This window comes from Salmo salar, chromosome 10, assembly GCF_965601325.2.
Source record: "Salmo salar chromosome 10, fSalSal1, whole genome shotgun sequence".
Taxonomy (NCBI): Eukaryota; Metazoa; Chordata; class Actinopteri; order Salmoniformes; family Salmonidae; genus Salmo; species Salmo salar.
The window spans coordinates 20,768,669-20,790,438 of NC_138300.1; the positions used below are offsets into that span (position 1 = coordinate 20,768,669).

Consider the following 21,770-nt stretch of genomic DNA (forward strand, 5'->3'; position numbering starts at 1 on the left):
TCGTTTTGACCTTACCTCACACTCTGGTCAGAGAGCCAGCCGGCATCACAGTTGTCATACCCGTCGGCAAAGGTGGCCTGGAGCTGAGCAGGCGTGGCGATGACAGCCGAGTTCTCCAGACACACCCGCTGGGCGTCGGGGAAGGACAGGGCGTAGCGGTCGTGGGGGGCACGGTAGTGGAACAACACACCTGAGGAGAGGATGCAGAGGTGAAAACACGTAGAGAAACACCAGGGTAATATGGAGACATGGACGCACGCTTGTACGCGCACAGACACACGGCTCAAACCCTACATTACCATGTACTTCAAAATATCTGTATCTGCACAGGAAGTTGAAAAACAGCTCAAAGTTAATTTGCATCAGACAGGCTTATCTTTAGGGGAGAGATCTTTTCCTTGGATACAGTGGATGACAAACAGCAACCATGTTTGCTTTACTGCTTTAGCGTACAGTCCACAGCAATACCATATCTTATCATAACCAAAAAAGAAACAGTGATTTGAGAGAGATAGTAAAAGAGAGATAGATAGAGAATGAGAAGCGATAAAGAGGAAACAAAGGAATGAGAGATGAGTCCCATGCGCTCATTCCCTGACCTGTGAATGGCCAGGATTCCTCTCCACTGTGCCGAGAAATGCGAAGGGAATTGCTTTTGAAGTGTCCATCTCATATTTCCCCACCAAGCTAGCATCACTAACCTCCCCCGCATGTGGGGCCACCTCGGCCTGAAATTCACACATCAAACCCCAGCGGAGCCCACTACATGAAAGCCTGTGGACAGGGAGGCTGAGGGAGGCCGGGATACAGCTCCAAACATGGGTTCCTTTATCTTCTGATGCTTTGTGTAGCATAATGACAGAAACTCCTCGGGGCGCGGGGCCAATTTGAGCAATCATGCTGCAGGCTAGCCTCAGAAATGAGCCAGTATCCCTGCGGTATGACAGACACACCCACACTTATACGCGTTAAAGCACACACTCACACACACACACACACACACACTCACACACCGACCCACCCAGCTACAGCCCTCCATCCTGTTTCCATATAATGCTGTACTGTACACTCCCTGGCTTTTCATTTCTCTTCTCCCAGGGTCTCTGTTTAGGGCTCCTTCCCTCCAAGGCTAGGAGCCAGGCCAAACACAGAGATGCTAGCTGCTTCCGTTCTGGCGTTTGGGAGACAAATAGGTTTCTGATGAGCACCATGGGGGAACGCCGTCCCATTTAACAGAAGGGTCACATTTCCCACAACTACTACCGACACTCTATTTCCACCAAGCCATAACACGTGCAAATCAAATCAAATGTTGTTGGTCACGTACCAGTGGAGGCTCCTCAGAGGAGGAAGGGGAGGACCATCCTCCTCAGTAAATTTCATAAAAATGTCAATTGTAAAACATTTTAAAAGTTATATATTATATATCGTCCTCCCTCATCTTAAACGGCACTGACCGCCACTGTCACGTATGCATATTTTGCAGATGTTATTGCAGGTGCAGCAAAATGTATCTAGCTCAAACAGTGCAGTAAAACCTAACAATAAAAAACAATACACATAAATAAAAAAATAGCAGAATGAGCAATGTCAGAGTCCGGAATGTATATACACATACAGTTGAAGTCGTAAGTTTACATACACCTTAGCCAAATACATTTAAACTCAGTTTTTCATAATTCCTGACATTTAATCCTAGTAAAAATGCCTTGTCTTAGGTCAGTTAGGATCACCACTTTATTTTAAGAATGTGAAATGTCAGAATAATAGTAGAGAGAATGATTTAGTTCAGCTTTTATTTCTTTCATCACATTCCCAGTGGGTCAGAAGTTTACATACACTCAATTAGTATTTGGTAGAATTACCTTTAAATTGTTTAACTTGGGTCAAATATTTCAGATAGCCTTCCACCAGCTTTCCCCAACAAGTTGGGTGAATTTTGGCCCATTTCTCCTGACAGAGCTGGTGTAACTGAGTCAGGTTTGTCAGCCTCCTTGCTCACACACACCTTTTTAGTTCTGCCCACACATTTTCTATAGGATTGAGGTCAGGGCTTTGTGATGGCCACTCCAATACCTTGACTTTGTTGTCCTTAAGCCATTTTGCCACAACTTTGGAAGTATGCTTGGGGTCATTGTCCATTTGGAAGACCCATTTGCAACCAAGCTTTAACTTCCTGACTGATGTCTTGAGATGTTGCTTTAATATATCCACATCATTTTCCTGCCTCATGATGCCATCTATTTTGTGAAGTGCACCAGTCCCTCCTGCAGCAAAGCACCCCCACAACATGATGCTGCCACCCCCGTGCTTCACGGTTTGGATGGTGTTCTTCGGCTTGCAAGCATCCCCCTTTTCCTCCAAACATAACAATGGTCATTATGGCCAAACAGTTCTATTTTTGTTTCATCAGACCAGAGGACATTTCTCCAAAAAGTACGATCTTTGTCCCCATGTGCAGTTACAAACCGTAGTCTGGCTTTTTTATGGTGGTTTTGGAGCAGTGGCTTCTTCCTTGCTGAGCGGACTTTCAGGTTATGTTGATATAGGACTTGTTTTACTGTGGATATAGATAATTTTGTACCTGTTGCCTCCAGCATCTTCACAAGGTCCTTCGCTGTTGTTTTTCGCACCAAAGTACGCTCATCTCTAGGAGACAGAACGCGTCTCCTTCCTGAGCGGTATGACAGCTGCGTGGTCCCATGGTGTTTATAGTTGCATACTATTGTTTGTACAGATGAACGTGGTACCTTCTGGCATTTGGAAATTGCTCCCAAGGATTAACCAGACTTGTGGAGGTCTACAATTTTGAGGGTGGCTGATTTCTTTTAATTTGCCCATGATGTCAAGGAAAGGGGCACTGAGTTTGAAGGTAGGCCTTGAAATACATCCACAGGTACACCTCCAATCGACTCAAATGAGGTCAATTCGCCTATCAGAAGGTTCTAAAGCCATGACATCATTTTCTGGAATTTTCCAAGCTGTTTAGAGGCACAGTCAACTTAGTGTATGTAAACTTATGACCCACTGGAATTGTGATACAGTGGGTTGTAAGTGAAATAATCTGTCTGTAAACAATTGTTGGAAAAATAACTTGTGTCATGCACAAAGTAGATGTCCTAACCGACTTGCCAAAACTATAGTTTGTTAACAATAAATGTGTGGAGTGGTTGAAAAACGAGTTCTAATGACTCCAACCTAAGTGTATGTAAACTTCCGACTTCAACTGTATATACTGTACACTGAGTATACAAAACATTGAGAACATAGACTGACAAGGTGAATCCAGGTGAAAGCTATGATCCCTTATTGATGTCACTTCAGTCAGCGTAGATGAAGGGGAGGAGACAGGTTAAAGAAGGATTTTTAAGATGAGACAATTGAGACATGGATTGTGTATGTGTGCCATTCAGAGGGTGACTATTTAACAGTCTGATGGCCTGGAGATAGAAGCTGTTTTCCATCTTTGATGCACCTGTACTGTCTTCGACTTCTAAATGGTAGCTGGGTGAACAGGCCGTGGCTCAGGTCGCTGAGGTCCTTGATGACCTTCTTGGCCTGGAGGGCAGGCAATGTGCCCCCGGTAATGCTTTGGGCTGACCGCGCCACCCTCTGGAGAGCCCTGCGGTTGCGGACGGTGCAATTGCCCTACCAGGCGCTGATACAGCCCGACAGGATGCTCTCAATGGTGCGTCTGTAGAAGTTTGTGAGGGTCTTAGGGGCCAAGCCAATTTTTTTTATCCTCCTGAGGTTGAATAGCCGATGTTGCTGTTGCACCTTCTTCACCACACTGTCTGTGTGGATGGACCATTTCAGGTTGTCAGTGATGTGCACGCCGAGGAACTTGAAGCTTTTCACCTCCTCCACTGCAGCCCTGTCGATGTGGATGGGGCGTGCTCTCTCTGCTGTTTCCTGAAGTCCACCATCAGCTCCATCAATTTTGTTGACATTGTGTAAGAGGTTATTTTACTGGCACCACACCACTGGGCTCTCACCTCCTCCCTGTACTTTCTTGGGTACAGGAGCAATTGTGGACATCTTAAAGCAAGTGGAGACAATAGACTGGGATAGGAAGAGATTGAATAAGTCCGTAAACACTCCAGCCAGCTGGTCTGCACATGCTCTGAGCACACCACTCTGCTCCAGTCTCTGGAGAGAACAGGAGAGCACAGATACTGAGAAAGCTGTAGATAATTCAGTGATGCCCTTGTTGCAACACAGTATACAACACTAATACAGTCCTGCCTGTGCGTAAAATCTAAAAGGGGGATACCTAGTCAGTTGTACAACTGAATGCATTCAACTGAAATGTATCTTCCGCATTTATCCCAACCCCTCTGAATCATAGAGGTGTGAGGGGCTGCCTTAATCGACATCCACGTCATCAGCTCCCGGGGAACAATGGGTTAACTGCCTTGTTCAGGGGCAGAACGACAGATTTTTTTACCTTGTCAGCTCGGGGATTCAATCCAGTAACCTTTCGGTTACTGGCCCAACGCTCCTACCCACCAATCTAATTGACCTACAATGCAGAGATGATCACCTGTGTGTAGATATGTCTATTTGTGGATCACCACTTAAGCCGACCTGACATACTGTATCTCATGACTGTGGCTGACAGCGAGGATCAATGTCTGGGCTCTATTTGGAGAGACAGACAATTGACCATGCAATATGGGCCGAATGGACAGAGAGAGAACCTAACCAGGGCTTAGAACACACACAAACAAGCCAATCCCAGCTGTCCAGAATTAATATGATATTGATATGGCCGGGCAGTATCAATACCTTGCTAATTAATACACTGAGTGTACAAAACATTAAGGACACCTTCCTAATTGTCACGGATCCCTTCGGAATTTTCATTACGCACACCTGGCCCCTATTCCCATTGATTAGTAATTGTATAAGTGTGCCCTTCGTTTACAATTGTCCTCAATTATTGTTCCCGTGTCCGTTGGTGGTGTGAGTACCTATGCGATGGTGCAGCTGTTATGCTGCGTGCTATATATATTGTGTATTACGGGTATCGTCCCATGGTGTTCAACAAGATTTACCCTCGCTCTTTTGTTTGGGTACAGCCCAGTGTTTTGTATATGTGTTTTTATTAAAAATCCCTATTCTGTATTCCAGCGCCTGTCTCCAAAATCCTTTATACCAGCGTGACAATAATATTGAGTTGCACCCTTTCACCCCTCCCCCCTGTGCCCTCAGAACAGCCTCAATTCGTCGGGCATGGACTCTACAATGTGTCGAAAGCGTTCCACAGGGATGTTGACTCCAACGCTTCCCACAGTGGTTGTCAAGTTGGTTGGATGTCCTTTGGGTGATGGCCCATTCTTGATACACACGGGACACTGTTGAGCGTGAAAAACCAAGCAGCGTTGCAGTTCTTGACACAAACCAGTGTGCCTGGCACCTACTACCATATTTTGTCTTGTCCATTCACCTTCTGTATGGCACAGATACACACGGCTCAGTTGTCTCAACGCTTAAAAATCCTTATTTAACCTGTCTCCTTCCCTTCACCTACACTGATTGAAGTGGATTTAACAAGTGTCATCAATAAGGGATCATAGCTTTCACCTGGATTCACCTGGTCAGTCTGTCATGGACAGAGAAGGTGTCCTTAATGTTTTGTACACTCTGTGTATATTAAACACTTGCAGGAGTTAGTATTGAGGCTCTGCAATGTAGCGTGACTTGTAATTAACGCTAAGCCCGGGAGAATGTTTGGTGCGCCCTTAGACGGATCAACCGGTAATGGGTTTCTCTTTCTGAAGGAGGAAGGAGGTTTTATGGCGTGCTAATCGATTGGCTGGGAGTGGGGACAGGGTTTCCTGAGCACCGAGCCAGGGGTCTCTACAGGAGCAATGAAGTGCTCTCATGGAGAGAATAGAGAGAGAGAGAGGAGCAGTCAATGGAGAAAAAACACACTGCTTGATGTCATAATCATTGAGAGAGAGCCACTGTCACACACACACACACACACACACACACACACACACACACACACACACACACACACACACACACACACACACACACACACACACACACACACACACACACACACACACAGTGATTATATCGTGTAATAATAACCCTATATCTGTGCTATTCACACTGGGAGCCCATGGACCTAGTGTACAGTATGTGGGTGAGTGAATGAGGCTACTGGGCGTAATGTGGAGCTGAAGATCAGCTGACTGCTGGCAGCATTGTGTAGATGTAGGTGAGTACAGAGCAGCACTGTAAAGCCAATGCAGAGAGCAGAGTGCCACTTCCCTTACGTCATTACTTTAATAGGCATTTATTAAAAACAGCAAGTGACCTGGAAAAATCAGAAAAATGTTCATTTGGTAATTACTATGATACTATTAGCTGATATGGCATATCATATCCATAGGACCTCACAGTGAAGAAGTGGGTGGGTTCAACATAAACTACAGCCCAGAGACCTCAACGTAACATCAGATAACAACACACTTTATTTTCTCATTAGGTCTATTTGCTTTCATGGCATGAAACGGACCTAAGCGACGGGGTCAACGATCTATTACTCGGTCCAGTTGGCACAGGTTGTCACGTTCCCCAGACCAGACATTCCCACACAGTAAACATTATATAATCATTCCATTAGCAATGCCAGTTAGAGCTACAGTCAGGGTCGTGCTCATTAGGGACAAAACACTTTAAAGCGTTTTGCAATGGACAATGAAAATGGGCATTTCTTATTGGACGAGTCCAGGTTGTCCCTCCCTGTTTTGTTACGTTTATTTCCTGTTTGGAGCCTATTGAACATGACTCAGGTGTAATGAGTATAACAGGGGTCAGTATTACCTGTAACCTCCAGGGGCACGGTGTCCTGTTCGTCGTTGATGCCCACCACCACCTCACAGCGGTACATGCCCGAGTCACTGGAGCGCAGACCGCTGAGCGCCAGGCTGGCGTTGTAACGGTTGTCCTGGTAACCGGGCAGGGTGACACGCCCCTGGAATGCCTTCTTAACCTAAACCACGAAAAGACATTACAGTTATGAACACACAGTTAAATCAAAATGAAGCATACAGTATGAAACACAACAAAGATGGCAATGAAAAAGAAAAAGGACATTCCACTAAATGTTTGCTGGTCCAATATTATAGTTGGCAGCAGAAAAACAGTGAGAGGAAATGTATTTAATCTTATTTTCATAGAAAGAAGAAAGGATTGTGCAGTACATACTGCATAGTTACAGATTCTGCTTAAAATAAGTTGAAGTTAAGTACTGAATAGACGGCCATCACACTCTCCAAATACATAAAACCGACATTTTGCATTCTTCCCACTCAGTCAATATTTACCTTGACCACGTTGTACTTGGCGACCAGGATGGACTGTTCCCTCTGCCGACCGTCGTCGACCCTCTGGCCCCACACCTTGGTCCACTTGATGCGGGGGGGCTCGTGGGTAGGGGTGGGGCGCAGGGTGAAGACACAGGGCAGCAGGACGGTGTTAGCCAGCTGCTCCCTCACCCTCTGGTGGGTCACCTTCCTCATGTTCACCACCGGGTCTGACCACACCAGGCCTGGGGAGGGGAGAGGACGAGGAAGAGGAGGAGGAGGAAGAGGAGGAGGAGAGATACACAGTCAAGTCTACAGTGTCAGACAAATGTTTCTGAACCGCGAATATGAAACACTGGAAATGGATACTAGGTCTACTACGGCATAATACAGCTGCTTTTTTATCCACGTGTTATCAAGACCTGGATCAGCTGGGTCATGTGTGTTGGTACTGGGCTGGAAGGGGATCACTGATATACAATACTATCACATTCTATTTTCTTTGGCATGGAGAAAGGTGGGGATCGATTCCTGTGAATCTATTGAGGGATGTTGCTCTTGTTCAATCAGTCCTGCAATTATAAAGTATAACACAAGAGGATGATCTCTATCCTATCTGATTGATTATTGGTCCTTGATTATTGGTCCCAGCAGGGGTCTCCAACCTTTTCTAGCATGAGAGCTACTTTTAGAAAATGAAATTTGTTGCGATATACAATTTTTTTCTTCTTCAAATAAGCACATTCTTCTCTTCTCCTTTACCCTGCAACTCTTCCCCTGGTCCTTTGTGTACAAGAGATGTGTTTTCTATCAATATAAGTGGTAAAATAATGGTTAATAAAGAACTCTAAGGGGGTGCCCATAAAATCATATTTAGTATTTTCCTGAATTCAGTTTTTTACTCTCAATATTACAATTATTCAGAGAGAAACAATGAATATTTATGTTCTGAGTCCAAATCACACCAGAATACCATTTTTAGGATCTGGAATAAAAACTAACACATTTTGATTTTTTTGGTGTAATTCCCCTTTAATTAATTGCACATCTAGCAAGAGAGGAATGGGTCGGCCTAAAGATGTTTCTGCTGTTAGGGCTACTGCTGCAGAACATATCATGGCAGAGTTTGCAAAACCATCGCCACCCAATTGATACAAATAATCATGATATAACTCTGCCAGGTAAGCCTACTTTGCAGTTAACATTTAATTGAGAAGGTTTGGGGGGAAAGTCTTAGCATTGCTAACTAGCTACATACAAGTGATAAACAAATGCGGGCATAAAGAAGGCAGACGGCAATATTGCTGGAAATTATTTTGAAGATTTTGTGTTATGTTTGGCTATTTAAGCCAACAGTGGTTAACCAAGGGTGCGATAATGCCAATGTGGCTTTGATTGGATAGTATAGCCAGGAGCTTTATGTTTATGACAGCTTGCGATGGAACACGTCAAAAAAGGCATGTCGTTTCAGAATTGATTGTCGAGCTAAACATAGCTGGGCGCTAAGCTAGTTGTAACTCGCAATCTACACGTTGGAGACCCTTGCTCTACAGTCCCGTAGGATAGAGATATAGACTGTATCTCTATCCGTTCATACCGTTCAGCTTATTATAAATGAGGTTAACATTGGAAGCTACTGGCTTTTTTTCTCTCCTCCACTCCTCCTCCCTCCACCCCTCTACTCCTCCTCCCTCCACTCCTCCTCCCTCCACCCCTCCACTCCTCCTCCCTCCACTCCTCCTCCCTCCACCCCTCCACTCCTCCTCCCTCCACCCTTCCGCTCCTCCTCCCTCCAACCCTCCACTCCTCCTCCCTCCCCTGCTCCTCCTGAGAACAATCCAAGCCCAAAGTCATTAGGTTACATGGGAGTGTGTTGGGATGTGGAGGTATCGACAACATCAGCCGCCAGTGCCTGGGAAGGCCAGGAGGGAATACGGGCACATTCACACTCTCCCCCAGACTTAAAAGCCCTCCTTATTATAAAAACGTTCAATCAGCAAAACACTCACTGTGGGACATCTCTTACAAGAGCATTAATTAATAATAGCATTGAGATCTGTCAGATAGGCTGTATCGTTTGAATGGAACCAGGGGAGAAATGCATATACTAAAATCCTCTTATTTCTTTCTCGATTGCCCTAGCAGCAGGGGGGAAACATAGACTGCTAGTGCCACGCTGTTATGAATGAGAGACGGAAGGAAAGAAAGAGAGAGAGAACTGAAGGCAGTGGTTGATGGTAGGAAGTAGGGGGAAATGAGGGTATTGATTTATTTTCATTACTATCCGTTTCCTCTACACCTGCAGTGTCGACTTGCTCCCCGTTCCTATTTCATCTGATGAGATTTCATGTAAAGTGCCGCGGAGCCGGGTCCTGGCATCGCCGCTGGTGGAATGTGTCTCTCCTGGCTTTTCTCCACAGTAATTAAGTAGCTGATTGGAAGAGCGATGCTTCCCGAGATCATCACAGACACGCCATTGTTATTTTCTCTCTCCCGGCCACTGAAGCTTTTTATTTTTGCCTGTGTTCATTCTTCTGACACAATCTATTTTTCTTCCGTTTTCCTTTTTGAAACCTGGCTTGATGTTTTCGCTCGACATCAGCTAGCAATTTCATTACATTCAGTCTGTGACGGCAATTCAATTTGGCCTCTGTTGCCTCATTTTCAATTCACATTGAATTATGCCCAATGCCGGATGGATAAGAGTGGAGTGTGTATGTGTGTACCCTCCCCTCATAACCCAACGGTTACCCTTGGCCTGGCATTCAGCCCCAACCCCTGCATGAGAACATCTCATCTCTCATTCATTATTCATGGTACACCGAATACACATATGCTACTCATACACACACGCAAGCTTTTGTGGGAATATATCATTTTCTGTCTGATGGTTTATTGTGTCTCTGAGCACGCCGGAGCACACAAATAGCAGACGAGACGTGTGAATAGCTGTCAGTGTTCGTTGCTACATGCTTTATATGCTTTACCCGTGGCTTCCTAAGAGGCTGACTGCCACTTGGCGAAGAGCTTAACATCAACACACAGAGGGCTCCTCTCCATCTGTCTGTGTGTGACATGCTCAACACTCCGAGACGCCCACGGTGCTGTGTTTGACTCCCTCACCTAGCTGATCTATTTGTAAACCGTGTCGCTGGTGCTGCCTCCGACGGCATGAAAGGTGATTCATGCTTAAAAAGGCTGTTTTCTCTCAGCACACTCAAGTGATGCTCCACCTGCCTAAAGAGCTGTGACCTGTGAGGAAAACATGGCCTCCTCTTTTCAAAAAGGGGCGTTTAATGGGGCTAGGAAATATCAACACGAGCTCAAGATGGAAACAGAACTTTGTGACCTACAGGTTTTATACTGTGCATCTTTGTGTGGCTGTGTGCTGCAGAAGGGGCGTTAAACCGTATCACCTATGAGACAGATTTGATTACCGGTATGTTACGAAATCTACAAGGTTATAAGGAATTTCCGGAGATTTCTGTGGCACTGAAGGCAATTGACCATATCAGTAGTGTCATACTCGGTTCCTGAGACAGAATGTTCCGGTAGGTACAGTTTCTCCGTGTGACATATGAGACCGTCCTCTGAGTACAGAATGTAATGTGCTTCAGTCTGTCAGGGAAAATGGTGGAACTTCTGAACTTTGTTCACTTGGTAGCAGCAGCCCAATTTCCTCTTTCCTCAGAGGGGAGAAACGCAGTAAAAAGAGGTTTGGGGTTGGCACTCTGCTCAGAACATGATGGTGAGGATGGCAAAGGGAGGAAGGAAAAAAAGGAGGAAGCGAGAAGCAACAGTGTGATTTATAGAAGGGAAATGGAGTAATGTAAATCACACATATGCATGTGCACGCACACACACTCATTTTCTCTCGAAAGTGTCTCTACTCTGGCAGCATAAGAGGCAGAGATGGGAGCATGCTGGTTCTCTCAGGCTAAATGGAGTGAGTCAGCAGGTCTGAGGGGACACACACTCTTCTCCTCCCTTTTCTCTACCTCCCACGGGAATGTGGTACTCATCAGTGTGTTTACTGCACACACACACACACACACACACACATATACACACAGTCCCCAAGGACTATCACGCTGCAATTTCTGGGCCACCTCTCCTGTAGCTGGGGAAAATGTAAAACAGCCAAATGTATGTTTAAGCTGAGAAGCACCGATAATGCTTCAACTGTATAATCATGAGGCATGGCAGTGTTTGCCAAACCCTGTTCCACTTTCCACTTGGCCAAGCAGCTGTATGGTGATCCACATTACCATTGTGTTGGCCGTGTTCCCACAGCACCCAAACAAATGTGCAGTGAATTAAGTCAAGTTGTAACCACTGTTCTCCTTCTGTCAACCTTGCTTTGTACAAATGTGTTTCTTTGTTTCTCTTCCCTTTCCCAGATTGTATTTCGTTTTCTACACCGACTGCAACAATTTGTGACACAAAATCAATTGCAGATACACTTCTTAAAAATCCAAATGATTGTTTAAAGCGGAGGCCCGCGATACAAAATGGCTCTATTCCCACATGGTTAAATAATGAATGTAAGTGCTGTGGCCACCATCGCAGTAGATATACCAAATCTGCATTTAGATGGAAATGTTTTTACAAGCAGAACCCCATTGAGACCCTCCTTTGTTTGGAAATCCGCCTGTTTTTCATTTGACTTTTTCATCTAAATGAGGCCCAATCAAAGACTGCCTAACCTGCGAAGGAAGAGGTGAGGCAAAAGAGCACTGAGTGAAGAAAGAGCAAGAGCGAACGAGAGCCTGAGGCGGAGAGACAGGAAGATAGGAACATGTCTCTCTTCTTGTACTCAATCAAACAACAGGACTTTCTGATCTATGTGATTGTCAACTTGGTCACATTTTGTCATCTTCATTTTTTTTGAGCAGCAGGAAATTGTCAACTGCAGGCAGAAAGAAGGCTTTATCTGCCTCGAGCAGAGAGAGGCTGTTAATGCGTTCTTCCACAGTCATAAGTGCACAATGGCCGACATCTTTCTTTTCTCTCCCTCTCCGCCCGGTCTTACCTGTAATGGGCTTTTCAATGACAAAGGCCCCATTGTCTTCTATTAGACCAGCCACCTGGCTCTGAGCTGATCAAGTGTGTCATTGGCATTGACTAGCGATGTGTCTGGTGTTTGCCTTGTCCTAAATCAAGAAACATCTTCTGTCTGAGCTCTCTCTCTCTCTCTCTCTCTCTCTCTCTCTCTCTCTCTCTCTCTCTCTCTCTCTCTCTCTCTCTCAGGTGTCGAGATCACAGGAATGCTTTTCTCAAGAGCAGTTTGTCAGGATGAACGCGATGCTAAAGTTATACTAGGGGTAACTGGAGGGCCAGTATGAGGGTTTGCGCTCTGGCTAAAAAGAAAGGTGGCCGGTGCGTATAAAGTTTACAAGGTACTCTCACACCTTTGTACAGCACTGATGAAGGCATAAGGCTGAAACATATGCTCTTTTTTGTTTTATTTTTAGCACCTTGCACTGTCACCCTTTGTATTCTTTCCAGCATGGATTCAATTAGGTATATAATCTTTGCATCTCGGCTTGGTTAGAGCGCGACTACCTTTTGAATTCTCTAATGCTGCTAACCATGAACTTTGTGTGATAGAGGCTGCTGCGAGTTGTTATTTAGAATGTGCTAACAAAACTGTTCATCTGTTTTATTTGAAGGCTGTTTCTTTCTTATATAAATGCCTGGATCTATCTACAATACATACAAGGGCAAGTATTTGAACAAGAGAGAGAGGAGAGAGGCGAGTGAGAGGGAAGAGAGAGAGGAGAGATACAGAGAGAAAGTAAAGAGAGTAGAGAGAGGGGGGGATGTTGAAGCTGTTCTCTTGCAGATGCTAACTCCTCCTAAATCAGCCTTAATGATAACCATGGCAACAGAGACACCACAAGCTGAGACAGGGAGGTGGGGTTTTAGGGAAAACCACATCCTCTGTCTTTCAGTGTAGGTTGGAATTTATTGTCATGAATCTTGCCCTGGAGGCAGCTTTGCAGAGCGGTCACCAACTGGCACATCCACAAAATCAGATGGTAAACCTAGCCCTAACCTTAACCCCCATGCTAACCCTAATGCCTAACCTTAAATTATGACCAAAAAGCAACATTTTTAATTTTTACATTTTTGCCCGATTCTGACTTTGCAGCTGTCCCAGCTAGCGGAAATCGCTCAGTCTGCCTCCAGGGCAAGATTCATGACAATTAAGTCAACCTGCTCTTTCAATGGCCAAACACATAACCTCTCCACTTAGTCCCGTGTGGCTCAGTAGTCCCGTGTGGCTCAGTTGGTAGAGAGCATGGTGTTTGCAATGCCAGGGTTGTGGGTTCGATTCCCACGGGGGACCAGTATGGAGAAAAAAAAATTATGAAATGTATGCACTCACTACTGTAAGTCGCTCTGGATAAGAGCATCTGCTAAATGACTAAAATGTAAAAATGTACTTATAGTAGCTAACACAGAGCTCTGTGTATGTGTTACTGTTGTGTAGGGGTAGTCTGCTATCAAGGCAGGTCTGTAAATTTGTAATCTAAATGGAATAAGGGGGAGTAGCTTTTTGACAGAAAACCACCGCCTCTCTACCCCCTCCGCTCCATTCCTTCATCCCTCCAGCCTGCCACCTCTCCTGCAGTCAGAGCTGCCAGTCTGACAGTAGATTAAACTAGTGTGTGTGTGTGTGTGTGTGTGTGTGTGTGTGTGTGTGTGTGTGTGTGTGTGTGTGTGTGTGTGTGTGTATTGTATCGAGTGCACAGCGGGCCTCCCACAAAAAGGCACAACACATGGGCTTGGAATGACATTCCCGTGCTGGGACTCTCTCGTACAAAATCATCTCTCCGGGACCCATTCCCTTTCCTCTTCTCCTCTCCCCCCTCCTCTAGCTATGAATAATCGCCATAACCGGGGATGAGCCCTGTCCCAGCCCAGTCCCAGCCCTGTCACATCCCTGTCCCAGCCCTGTCTCATCCCTGTCCCAGCCCTGTCCCAGCCCTGTCTCAACCCTGTCCCAGCCCTGTCTCATCGCTGTCCCAGCCCTGTCCCAGCCCTGTCTCAACCCTGTCCCAGCCCTGTCTCATCGCTGTCCCAGCCCTGTCCCAGCCCTGTCTCATCCCTGTCCCAGCCCTGTCTCATCCCTGTCCCAGCCCTGTCTCATCCCTGTCTCATCCCTGTCCTATCCCTGTCCCAGCCCTGTCCCAGCCCTGTCTCTACCCTGTCCCAGCCCTGTCTTATCCCTGTCCCAGCCCTGTCTCAGCCCTGTCCCAGCCCTGTCTCATCCCTGTCCTATCCCTGTCCAAGCCCTGTCCCAGCCCTGTCCCATCCCTGTCCCAGCCCTGTCCCATCCCTGTCCCATCCCTGTCCCTGCCCTGTCTCAGCCCTGTCCCAACCCTGTCCATCCCTGTCCCAGCCCTGTCTCCTCCCTGTCCCAGCCCTGTCTCAGCCCTGTCCCAGCCCTGTCCTAGCCCTGTCCCAGCCCTGTCTCATCCCTGTCCCATCCCTGTTCCATCCCTGTCCCAGCCCTGTCCCAGCCCTGTCTCAGCCCTGTCCCAGCCCTGTCTCATCCCTGTCCCATCCCTGTCCCAGCCCTGTCCCAGCCCTGTCTTAACCCTGTCCCAGCCCTGTCTCAGCCCTGTCTTACCCCTGTTCCATCCCTGTTCCATCCCTGTCCCAGCCCTATCCCATCCCTGTCCCAGCCCTGTCTCTGCCCTGTCTCATCCCTGTCCCATCCCAGACCCAGCCCTGTCTCAGCCCTGTCCCAGCCCTGTCCCAGCCCTGTCCCAACCATGTCCCAGCCCTGTCCCAGCCCTGTCTCATCCCTGTCCCATCCCTGTCCCAGCCCTGTCTCATCCCTGTCCCAGCCCTGTCCCAGCCCTGTCCCAGCCCTGTCTTAACCCTGTCCCAGCCCTGTCTCAGCCCTGTCTTACCCCTGTTTCCATCCCTGTTCCATCCCTGTCTCAGCCCTGTCTCATCCCTGTCTCATCCCTGTCCCATCCCTGTCTCAGCCCTGTCCCAGCCCTGTCTCATCCCTGTTCCATCCCTGTCCCAGCCCTGTCTCAGCCCTGTCCCAGCCCTGTCCCATCCTTGTCCCAACCATGTCCCAGCCCTGTCCCAGCCCTGTCCCATCCCTGTCCCAGCCCTGTCCTATCCCTGTCCCAGCCCTGTCTCAGCCCTGTCTCCACCCTGTCCCAGCCCTGTCCCAGCCCTGTCCTATCCCTGTCCCATCCCTGTTCCATCCCTGTCTCAGCCCTGTCCCAGCCCTGTCCCAGCCCTGTCCCAGCCCTGTCCCAGCCCTGTCTTAACCCTGTCTCAGCCCTGTCTCATCCCTGTCCCAGCCCTGTCCCAGCCCTGTCCCAGCCCTGTCCCATCCCTGTCCCAGCCCTGTCTCAGTCCTGTCTCATCCCTGTTTCAGCCCTGTCCCAGCCCTGTCCCAGCCCTGTCCCATCCCTGTCCCATCTATGTCCCAACCATGTCCGAGCCCTGTCCCAGCCCTGTCCCAGCCCTGTCCCATCCCTGTCCCATCTCTGTCCCATCCCTGTCCTATCCCTGTCCCAGCCCTGTCCCAGCCCTGTCCTTAGCCCTGTCTCAGCCCTGTCTCAGCCCTGTCTCATCCCTGTTTCATCCCTGTCCCAGCCCTGTCTCAGTCCTGTCTCATCCCTGTTTCAACCCTGTCCCAGCCCTGTCCCAGCCCTGTCTCCGCCCTGTCCCACCCTGTCCCAGCCCTGTCCCAACCCTGTCCCAGCCCTGTCCCAGCCCTGTCCCATCCCTGTCCCTTCCCTGTCCCATCCATGTCCCAGCCCTGTCCCAGCCCTGTCCCAGCCCTGTCCCATCCCTGTCCCAGCCCTGTTTATCCCTGTCCCAGCCCTGTCCCAGCCCTGTCCCATCCCTGTCCCAGCCCTGTCTCAGCCCTGTCTCATCCCTGTCCCAGCCCTGTCTCATCCCTGTCCTAGCCCTGTCCCAGCCCTGTCTCAGCCCCGTCCTGTCTCATCCATGTTCCAGCCCCATCCTGTCTCATCCCTGTCCGAGCCCTGTCCTATCCCTATCCCAGCCCTGTCTCAGCCCTGTACCATCCCCGTCCCAGCCCCGTCCTGTCTCATCCCTGTTCCAGCCCCTGCCCTGTCCCACCCTGTCCCATCCCGCCACACGTCGATTTAGTGCCACTCGGAGTCTGCAGGCGTGACTAATGCCCGCGCCTTGTGTGGCGTAATGATACATTTATCTGAAATGGCACAGGGCCCAGTTCCCCGTCCTCATCTCTGACCCTTCGAACAAACACATTCACCAGAGGAGCTGTTAATGCGAGCCACCCATCTGTGCCCACTGCCCCCCTGCCTCCCTCTGTCTCCCTTCATCACCAATTTCCATATTCACTCACCCGAAAAGGAGGAAGTTAGGAAAGGGGGTGGTGCAGAGGGGGGGGACGTCTTCAAAAACACCCTCTCCACAGTAGGGGGGTAGAATGCATCTTGTTACATGACAGACATAGAGGCTCATGCGTGTCAGTTAGAAATTGGGCATATGACTCGAGGGAGGTACTTTATTGTGCTTATGCTACGTGTGACCACTGAGCTTCTTGGGATACATAACATGCAGGCTATTACAACTACAATAACTGCCATTACACCCATGAACGCATGTACACACACACAAAAACACTCAATCTGCTCCAGTCACGTCTCTCGTGCTGAGGGAGTAGCTTGCTGAGTCACAGGCCTACAAGCCTTGGTGTTCCTCATGCCTCACAATGCTCTGCTGTTTATCTTGACATAAGGCAGAACAATGGCGTGCAGATGGCAGCAGATGGAGCTGGGAGACAGGCGGGCACAGGGGGCATAGAGGGAGCACATAGGGGCTTTGGTTTAGGCTCCCTCCTGGTAGGACCGTGGATACAATCCTACTAGGAGACCCTTCCAGACCCTGCACCCTGGATAATGCGTGTGTGTGTGTGTGTGTGTGTGTGTGTGTGTGTGTGTGTGTGCTCTTTTGTGTGTGTGTGTGTGTGTGTGTGTGTGTGTGTGTGTGTGTGTGTGTGTGTGTGTGTGTGTGTGTGTGTGTGTATGCATGAGCAAGTTTTACCACCGGGTCTCTCGTGTAGAATCTGTGAGTGTGTATACACGCCTACTCCAGCCCCTGCAGACCACTGCACTGGCCAGATAAGACTCTCTGAGTAGGACCGGTCCAGGATCAGCTGTTGTCTGCAGGGAGAGACTACTCCCTGACAGCTCATGATCTCAGACCTGCCAAAGTGTTCTCTAGGAGAGTGAGAGAGAAACATGCACTGACACATAGTCAGAGGGTAAAAAAGACCTTACCCAGGCATCTTCCAAACAATTGCCTGACTTTTCAGAGTGATGATGCTAGAGGACTAAATTGTCCTGACAAATGACTGCTCTTGCTGTAATGTTCAAGGACAGCTCTGACACACTGACACACAGCATAGCACTCAGGAATTCACATCCGGTCTCAGAGCAAAACGTATTATATTTTACTAAAATCAATACCAAGGTACTTCAAATCAAATCAAAATCAAATCAAATTGTATTGGTCACATGTGCCGAACACAACAGGTGTAGAGTTCACCTTGAAATGCTTACTTAAGAGCACATTCCCAACAATGCAGAGTAAAAAAGTAAGACAAATATTTGCTAAATAAAAAAGGAAATAGTAACATGAGAAAAAACATAATGAGGCTAATAACAGTTGAAGTCGGAAGTTTACATACACCTCAGTTTAAACTCAGTTTTTCACAATTCCTGACATTTAATCCTAGTAAAAATTCCCTGTCTTAGCTCAGTTAGGATCACCACTTTATTTTAAGAATGTGAAATGTCAGAATAATAGTAGAGAGAATGATTTAGTTCAGCTTTTATTTCTTTCATCACATTAGTATTTGGAAGTATTGCCTTCAAATTGTTTAACTTGGGTCAAACGTTTCGGGTAGCCTTCCACAAGCTTCCCACAATAAGTTGGGTGAATTTTGGCCCAATCCTTCTGACAGAGCTGGTGTAACTGAGTCAGGTTTGTAGGCCTCCTTGCTCGAACATGCTTTTTCAGTTCTGCCAACAAATTTTCCATAAGATTGAGGTCAGGGCTTTGTGATGGCCACTCCAATACCTTGACTTTGTTGTCCTTAAGCCATTTTGCCACAACTTTGGAAGTATGCTTGGGGTCATTGTCCATTTGGAAGACCCATTTACGACCAAGCTTTAACTTCCTGACTGATGTCTTGAGATGTTGCTTCAATATATCCACATCATTTTCCTACCTCATGATGCCATCTATTTTGTGAAGTGCACCAGTCCCTCCTGCAGTAAAGCACCCCCACAACATGATGCTGCCACCCCCATGCTTCACGGTTGGGATGGTGTTCTCCGGCTTGCAAGCCTCCCCCTTTTTCCTCCAAACACATCGATGGTCATTATGGCCAAACAGTTCTATTTTTGTTTCATCAGACCAGAGGACATTTCTCCAAAAAGTACAATCTTTGTCCCCATGTGCAGTTGCAAACCGTAGTCTGGATATTTATGGCAGTTTTGGAGCAGTGGCTTCTTCCTTGCTGAGCGACCTTTCAGTTTATGTCGATGTAGGACTTGTTTTACTGTGAATATAGATACTTTGTACCTTTTTCCTCCAGCATCTTCACAAGGTCCTTTGCTGTTGTTCTGGAATTGATTTGCACTTTTCACACCAAAGTACATTCATCTCTAGGAGACAGAACGCGTCTCCTTCCTGAGCGGTATGATGGCTGCATGGTCCCATTGTAATGGCCGTCGTTGAAGAGAGTAGACCAAGGCGCAGCGTGTTGAGTGCTCATATTTAATTTTAATCGAGACACTTTGAACAAATCAAGAAAATGACAGCCAAACAGTTCTGTCAGGTACAACAAAACACTAAACAGAAATGAACTACCCACCAACCCCAAAGGAAAACAGGCTGTCTAAGTATGACTCCCAATCAGCGACAACGATGTACAGCTGTCCCTGATTGAGAGCCATACCAGGCCAAAACAAAGAAATACAAAGCATAGAAAAAAGGACATAGAATGCCCACCCAAATCACACCCTGACCAAACCTAAATAGAGACATAAAAAAGGCTCTCTCAGGTCAGGGCGTGACACCCATGGTGTTTATACTTGCGTACTATTGTTTGTACAGATGAATGTGGTACCTTCAGGTGTTTGGAAATTGCTCGCAAGGATGAACCAGACTTGTGGAGATCTAAAAAAAAATTCTGAGGTCTTGGCTAGTTTCTTTTGATTTTCCTATTATGTCAAGCAAAGAAGCACTGAGTTTGAAGGTAGACCTTGAAATACATCCACAGGTACACCTCCAATTGACTCAACTTATGTCAATTAGCCTATCAGAAGTTGATAAAGCCATGACATAATTTTCTGGAATTTTCCAAGCTGTTTAAAGGCACAGTCAACTTAGTGTATGTAAACTTCTGACCCACTGGAATTGTGATACAGTGAGTTGTAAGTGAAATAATCTGTCTGTAAACAATTGTTGGAAAAATGTCTTGTGTCATGCACAAAGTAGATGTCCTAACTGACTTGCCAAAACTATAGTTTGTTGACAAGACATTTGTGGAGTGGTTGAAAAACTAGTTTTAATGACTCCAACCTAAGTGTATGTAAACTTCCGGCTTTAACTGTACAAGGCGTACCAGTACCGAGTCAATGTGCAGGTATACGAGGTAGTTGAGGTAATTGAGGTAATACAGTATGTACATGTGGGTAGGAGTAAAAGTGACTATATAATCAGGATATATAATAAACAGAGTAGCAGAAGCATATGTGAAGTGTGTCTAAATGTGAGTGTGTGTGTGTGTGTGGTGTCAATATGCATGTGTGTGTGTGTGTGTTTTGTGTGTGTGAGCGTATCTAGTATGTGTGTATATGTGTGTTGGAGAGTCAGTGTAGTATGTGTGAGTGTGTGGGTAGAGTCTAGTGAGTGTGCATAGAGCCAGCACAGAGAGTCAGTGCAAAAAAATAAAGGGGGTCAATGTAACTAGTCCATGTTGCCATTTGATTAACTGTTCAGCAAACTTATGGCATGAAGAATCTGTTCAGGAGCCTTTTGGTCCCCGACTTGGCACTTCAGTAACACTTGTAATGTGTTAGCAGAGAGAACAGTCTATGACTTGGGTGGCTAGAGTCTTTGACAATTTTTAGGGCCTTCCTGACCCCACCTGGTATAGAGGTCCTGGATGGCAGGGAGTTCGGCCCCAGTGAAGTAATGGGCTGTACACCCTCTGTAGCTCCTTGCGGTCGGATGCCGAGCAGTTTCCATACAAAGCGGTGATGTAGCCAGTCAAGAGGCCTGTCAATGGTGCAGCTGTAGAACTGTTTGAGGATACGATGGCCCATGACAAATATCTTCAGCATCCAGAGGGGGAAGAGGCGTTGTCGTGCCCTCTTCACGACTGTGTTGGTGTGTTTAGACCATGATAGGTCCTTAGTGATGTGGACACCGAGAACTTAAAGCCCTCGACCTGCTCCACTACAGCCCCATCGATGTGAATGGGGGCGTGTTCGGCCATCCGTTTCCTGTAGTCCACGATAAGCTAATTTGTCTGGCCCACATTGGGGGAGAGGTTGTTGTCCTGGCACCACACTGCCAGGTCTCTGACCTCCTCCCTAAAGACTGTCTCATCGTCATTGATAATCAGGCCTACCGTCGTTGTGTCATCGGCAAATTTAATGATGGTGTTGGAGTAGTGCGCGGCAATGCAGTCGTGGGTGAACAGGGAATACAGAAGGTGACTGAACACAGACCCCTGAGATGCCCCCTTGTTGAGGGCCTGCGTGGCAGATGTATTGTTGCCCACCCTCACCACCTGGGGGTGACCGTCAGGAAGTCCAGGATTCAGTTGCAGAGGGAGGTGTTCAGTCCCAGAGTCCTTAGCTTAGTGATGATCTTGGAGGGCACTATGGTGTTGAACACTGAGCTGTAGTCAATGAACAGCATTCTCATGTAGGTGTTCCTTTTGTCCAGATGGGAAAGGGCAGTGTGGAGTGCAATAGAGATTGCGTCATCTGTGGACCTGTTGGGGCGGTATGCGAATTGGAGTGGGTCCCGGGTTTCTGGCATGATGGCATTGATGTGAGCCATGACCAGCCTTTCAAAGCTACAAATGTGAGCGCTATGGGGCAGTAGTCATTTAGACAGGTTACCTTGGCGTTATTGGGCACATGGACTATGGTGGTTTGCTTGAAACATGTAGGTATAACAGACTGGGTCAGGGAGAGGTTGAAAATGTCAGTGAAGACACTTGCCAGGTGGTCAGCATGCTCTGAGAACGCATCCTGGTAATCCATTTGTAACCTTCCTCACATTGGCTACAGAGAGCGTGATCATACAGTCATCCATAACAGCTGGTGCTGTCACACATGGTTGAGTGTTGCTAGCCTTGAAGCGAGCATAGAAGGCATTTAACTCGTCTGG

The 21,770-nt window shown here is 47.3% G+C and overlaps 1 protein-coding gene across 1 annotated transcript in view; it reads right to left on the bottom strand.

The window, feature by feature from the left end:
• The window catches only part of LOC106613725 (neurocan core protein), a 196,269-nt gene that overhangs the window by 132,971 nt on the left and 41,528 nt on the right, over positions 1 to 21,770 (bottom strand). The window contains exons 3-5 of the mRNA XM_014216278.3: positions 7,347 to 7,570; positions 6,844 to 7,012; positions 16 to 190 (exon numbers count right to left, since the gene is read on the bottom strand). Coding sequence (XP_014071753.3) covers positions 16 to 190; positions 6,844 to 7,012; positions 7,347 to 7,570 — 568 coding nt within the window. The remainder of the gene's footprint in view (positions 1 to 15; positions 191 to 6,843; positions 7,013 to 7,346; positions 7,571 to 21,770) is intronic.